The sequence below is a fragment of the Fukomys damarensis genome, unplaced genomic scaffold (assembly GCF_012274545.1).
Source record: "Fukomys damarensis isolate Sample0158 unplaced genomic scaffold, DMR_v1.0_HiC HiC_scaffold_16, whole genome shotgun sequence".
Taxonomy (NCBI): Eukaryota; Metazoa; Chordata; class Mammalia; order Rodentia; family Bathyergidae; genus Fukomys; species Fukomys damarensis.
In genome coordinates this window covers 91,973,080-91,979,079 of record NW_022900928.1, presented here as the reverse complement: position 1 = coordinate 91,979,079, position 6,000 = coordinate 91,973,080, and the positions used below count along the sequence as shown (strand labels likewise).

The window sequence follows — 6,000 nt, the reverse complement described above, 5'->3', positions numbered from 1 at the left end:
GGGGTAGGTGTCAGTCCCCTCCTCTCTGCTCCCTCCTCCTCCCTCCCTTCCCTTCTTGGTTTGAATTTCTTCCCTCCGGCATTTCACTGGCTCTCGGAGCAAGAGCCCAGACCTGCACCGAACGGAGAGCAAGGCTCAGACCCTCTTGCTGCCTCTCCAAGCCCACGGGAGCTGGAGGCTGGAGGGGGTTGAGGGGCTGAAGCAGAGCAAACAGGAGGGACTTGGATTTTGCTAGCATCTGAGGGCTGCGCGTGCCCCTTGGAGAACCCCTCGGAGAGACGGACGGCGTCTCCTCTCCGCTGCGAGCTGGTGGAGTACCGCGGGCCGGCAGGCAAAGGATGCTGGAGGTTCGGCGAGCGGGCTGCAGGGCAGCGCTGTTGCTCTGGATTGTCAGCAGCTTCCTCTGCAGAACCTGGACGGCTCCCTCCTCGTCCCGTAAGTAGCCCTGTCCGCCAGCCCGCGCCGCGCCCCAGCAGGGTCAGTGCCGCAATGGGGTTCCACACCAGGGTGGCAACTCTGAGGTGCGCACGCAGTTCTCGCCCCCCGATGTGTGCGCGCCCCCCGGTCGTCACGCACTTGCAGCCACTGCAGCAGAGAAACTCCAGACCCAGTGCGCTCCTGGCGAGGGGAGAACAGGGCTTTGACGCTAGTGATGTTTCTGGAAAGTTGTTCTGGTCGTGGAGATAGCTTGGCAAGTGCTCGGTTCCACGAAGAGCGTGGACAGCACCTTCCTCAGAGATATTTGTGCAGAGGGAGCTCCTGGCATTTTGGATCAGTGCAGGAAAAGTGGAGATCGGGACAAAAAGAAGTTTCTTTTTATTTATGGTTTCCACTTGCATGCGCTCCGGTTTGAGGATGAAACAGGAGTATTATTTTCAAACAGTGTGGGCTTCTGCAGATTCTGTGAGCCTCCCCTATCTCCTGAAAACAGTTAATGCCTGTTTAGTACCTGCTCATGAAAATGAAAGACAACATTGTCACTGAAATCGCTCGAATTGTTTGGTGGATTGAGATAATGGGTATAACCCACGCAGTTCCGTGCTTGGGGTAGTCGTTGCCAGGTGGCATTCATGGAGAAACGAGGAGATTGCTTGAAAGAGTTTTCAGGAAAATGCTGCTGCTCAAAATGAGTATCTGTGTTTTTCAATAGTTTTTTAAAGACACCGTTTTCTATGAGAAATGGAAGATTCCATTTTTTCCATTGCTTTTTTTTTTTTTGAGAGGAAATAATTGAGTGTTCCTTAGGCTCTGAAAGAGTTAAAGAATAGAAAGATTCCTCTAGAACTTAGGGTAGCATTCATAAGCACCTACTTGTTTCTGAAAATAAGTAAGCCAGGGAAGAATTACACGGAGATTTTTAGAGTTTGAAAAATAAATGTTTTCCACTGAGGGAAAATAAGTGTAATATCTTCAAGAACTCATCATATATGAAGTAGCCCTGTCTCTATTTATAAGAATTGGGTTATATTAATTCAGCCTTGGTTATATTTTAATATTAATATTCCCGTTCCACTGTATGCATATTAAGAGTTGCATTAAAAAGGACTTTGAAAGATGTAGTAAATATTATCCATCATAATGTATCATTGTTAATATTTTGATGTGTTTCTCAAATACTTGCTGGATTAGTTTTTCTGTATTGGATATTATTTCTCATAATGTGTAAAGATAAAGTTATAATCTAATGAAAATCTAAGTTGTAATGAACTTGAGAAAACACTTAGTAGATTTTTCAGGCCCCGAATTAAAAATCAAAAAGTTATGTATTGTTAATACTTGCATTAATTTCACTGACTGGAACAGAAATTATGACTATATTATGCTTGATGTTGATATTTACATACACACACACACACACACACACACACGCACATATATATATATATATAATTATATACTCAGTAAACTATTCTGATGAAATTCCAGTTCCATTTCAGCATCTAGTTATAGAAAACTTGCTGCCAATTTTCCTGGAAAATAACTCATTATAAGTTGAATTTATTATAAACATTAATGAAAGGCCCTGATTTCTACTTTTTTTTCAAGGATTCTGTGTTTCATCTTTTTATGCTTTGGTTATAATGACTCAGTGTGAACGCTAACTAGGTATCAAGGATGACATACTTGCAGCCTGTGTATTAGTTCCAATATGGAAAATTATAATTTCAGAAACATATACACATATTTATTACTTGATATTTAGTGAAAGAGAACAACATAAAACAATTACTTTTAAGGTTTATATTTGGTTTTAAGACTTACTTAGCTTTTATTCTCCATTTTTAAAAAATTTAAAGTAACTTAATTGAGATGGCCTTTCTATTTCATTCAAATTTAAACTATGTGACCAAGCCACAGTTTCATCGTATCATGAATTAATGAAATAGTAAGACGATATAGGACTTTACTAATTAGAACGAGCTTCATATGTTTAGTACTTAAAATTCAAATACTTCTGCACTTAATGAAAATATTATTTTATATTATGTATAGCTCTAGAGAACAGTATAATGGCTATATTCTTAAAATTAAAAACATTCAAAGAAGAAAATATATTAACTGTATGAATCTCAGATAATGAACAACTCAACCAGGAGAGGTCATCACAAGACAGAAAGTAACATAAAAATGTAAAAGCAACATTTGTATTTGATTCATTTTTTAAAAATATGATGACTCTGCTAAAACTTCCTGCCCTCACATCAGATTTTAATATGATGGAAAATTTTAGAAAATACTGTTAATATGTATTTTTTCCTTTCACAGCAAATATATTTGAAATGCATAACTTCTTGGGGCTTGTTTTCTTTATTTTTTTCTTTTCTTGGAATGTATATAAAAAATAATGATACTGTGTTTTACACAAGTTGACCAGAATAAAGCCAAAGATACATATCACTTGGTTTAAATCCACATATAATCTAATTTCTTTCTGACAGAGAAAACAATATGTTGCTAAGTTGATAGCATCTTTTACCTTCCCTTCCTGTAAATGTATGTGCATGGGGCACACCTGGGAGGTTTGAAGAGAACAGTGTGCTGATAGGAAGTGCTAGAAAGTTCACTTACTGGATCACACTGGAAAGATCCTGAGAATACCCTGCCAAATAATGAGGGGTTTGAGCCAGCGTTAAGTAAGTTCAGTTCTTAATTTTACCAAACATGTACTGGAATAACTCTACTAAAGACCATTTTGCATTACTTCTTATAACTCTGAACCTATAATTTTACTGACTGTCATATTAAGATATGTATTATCTATTAATTTAAATAATTTCTAATAAACATGTGCTTATATAAATATACATGTATAAACAGATATCTATCTATAGAAATGGTAAAACTATAATACACAGTTACATATTACTTTATACAGAGTATACATTAAATATTTTACATTTAAAAAATGCATATATTTCCTAACTTCTTTCAATGAGTTTAATTTTTTCACAAGTTTATAGTTAGGTCTTTTCCTGTGAAGTTATTTGAATAATTAATGCAACAATATCAAAGAAAAATTTATTGGTCTATTTTCTCTCTCCTCAATTCATATATTTCCTGCAAAATATATGTATATTTGAATGCATATTACAGTAAATACTGTCAGTTTATCTTAAAAATTAACATAGTAATGAATCTGCATTTAAAAATTGTAAAGTGTTAAAAAGTTTTTGACTAGTAAAATTAATTAAAGAATGGGTGACATTTCAGTCAGCTAAGGTTAATTAATATGAAAATTATTGCTAACTATATATATATATATATACACACACACACACACACACACATACATAATCTATACTTCACTATAAGTATTGATATTTAGAAAATAGGACACTTTTGAAGTTTTACTCCTTTATCATCAATGTATAGCAAAACTGGTCTTTAAAAATCCACATATTTAATACAGGTTTTTATTTATCTTCATTCTTTTATAAACATGTGGCCTATTATGTTTAAGTGACAGGATCAAATTTGTACATCATATTTAAAAAATTGCTTCAATATATTTTTTCTTTATTTAAATGGGCAAGAAGTTTCAAGTTCTATAGTTCTCTATGATTTTATTTAAGCTGTCTTAATGAGTAAATTTATCAAGAGAAAATAATATTTGAAAACATAAAAAGCCATTTTGTCTGCTATATCTTTTTTATAATTGAAAGCTTAAAGAAATGTGATGTTCCACCAGTCTATCTTCTCTTTTAAAAATAAATGTATTTATTTGTTGTAAATAGTATGAAGAGCAATAATTCTATGCTCAGAAATTCTTAAGTCCAATCTAATTTGTATTTTAAAAATGTCAATCCTATAAAAAAGAAACTTCTGGATATTGTCAGTTAAGTGACTGATGTCAACATTAAAACAAATAAAAACAATAAAATATGTATTTCTAAGATTTCCCCATGTTAAATCTTGATTTGAGAATTGCTTTATTATTTTGGGGGTATTATTATTATTTGGTAAACTGTGGTGTGTCACCACAGTTTAATATATAGTGTAATAAATACTTTTAAAGACAAGGTAGCACATAATAAATTAAACTTCAAAACTATAATATTAAGTAAAGTAAATTCTTTATTTTGATATATATCATTACCTGAACTTAAAATGTTGTATTTTCAGATATGTATGCATTTTAAGATAATTGGCTTGCAGATAATTGGCTTGTGTGACCTTTATGTTTTTATCTTTGACCAAGTAAAGATGTTGGGAGGTTGACTTGCTACTTTTTTTTTTCTATCCTAATTGTTCCTTTTAGGTTGAGGAGATGCTACTTGTTATACTCTTTGAATTATTTCAATAGTTTATTCACTTTTCCCATATCAGAGAGAGAAACTTCTATTAAGTATCCTGGGGAACACATGCATACGTACAGTTCTGCCTCTCTCTCCTCATTGCAGACTGCTGTAGAAGGCCCAGGTTTTGCTAACGGGTGCATAAGGGCATGCTCTTCTGCAAAAATTACTATAGTGTGAAAAGGCTATGGTGCTAAGTTCTTCTTGTGGCTAGAAGTCTGCTTCATTTTAGAGTTGAAGATAACAAACACATTGTTCTCACACATTCAAGCCCGTCCGTTTTAGCAATGCCTGTAGAAAGGATGATGCTTGCTCCTTGTCAGGAAGTTCTTTTCTAATTTAGAACTCAAGCAAATGAGGGAGCCCTATGTGCCATGAAAACCTTCAACATATTACAATTTTTTATAACAATGTTGTTAGCTTTATTGCCATAAATGAACACGAGAGAATTTCTACATATTTCAGAAACAAGAAATGAGTAAGATTTGTTCCCTCCCTCACTCTTAAACAAAGTAGGAGTACTGAAATTATCCCTGACCTCCAAGTCTTCCCACTCATTTCATTCATTCTTATTTCCACATGGTCTTATTAACACTCATTTAAAAGAAAAGCATCCCCTTATCTGTTACATTATGTATTCCTACTAAATGCATTCTTTTAAATATATCCTGGTTACAAGATAGGCCCTACACATCCTCTTCCACCCTACCCACATAAATATCAATAAATCTCAGTTTTCTCAGTTAGTTGTTATTTCCAATCCTGATCTCCCCATCTCAGCATGAGGAGTTCATGTTATAAGGTAATTATTCTAAAACAAAGACAGTTCACACTCTCAACCAACAGTCTGAATTCACACTGAAATCAAGTTTGGTTGTGGCTTTAATCACAAATTTTTTAAAAAAAAGATCTGGCTAAACTCTGACTTACTTCATTTTGGGGGTAGGCTTTTCATAATAACAGCCTGAAGTAACTGACTTTTAAAAAATAACACTCCAGATTTTAAAACCTCCCTTGATAGTAGGAAATCTGGGGAAAAAGATGATTCCGTTGGCCCTGAGTTTGCTTGCTGAAGATAACATATTTCTTTCTGGTATACCATAAAAGTGTTGAAGAAATATAAAAGAGCTCTTAAGAGCCATATTCTACATTTTTCTTTCTATCTAAGTTTGAAATATCCTCATAAATACAAATAGTGATATGT

The 6,000-nt window shown here is 34.5% G+C and overlaps 1 protein-coding gene across 1 annotated transcript in view; it reads left to right on the top strand.

The window, feature by feature from the left end:
• Positions 1 to 6: 6 nt before the first annotated feature.
• Cntnap2 (contactin associated protein 2) overlaps positions 7 to 6,000 on the top strand; it is a 2,025,293-nt gene continuing 2,019,299 nt past the window's right edge. Inside the window, exon 1 of the mRNA XM_010638580.2 lies at positions 7 to 435. Within this exon, the coding sequence (XP_010636882.1) occupies positions 339 to 435 (97 nt within the window). The 5' untranslated portion in view covers positions 7 to 338. The remainder of the gene's footprint in view (positions 436 to 6,000) is intronic.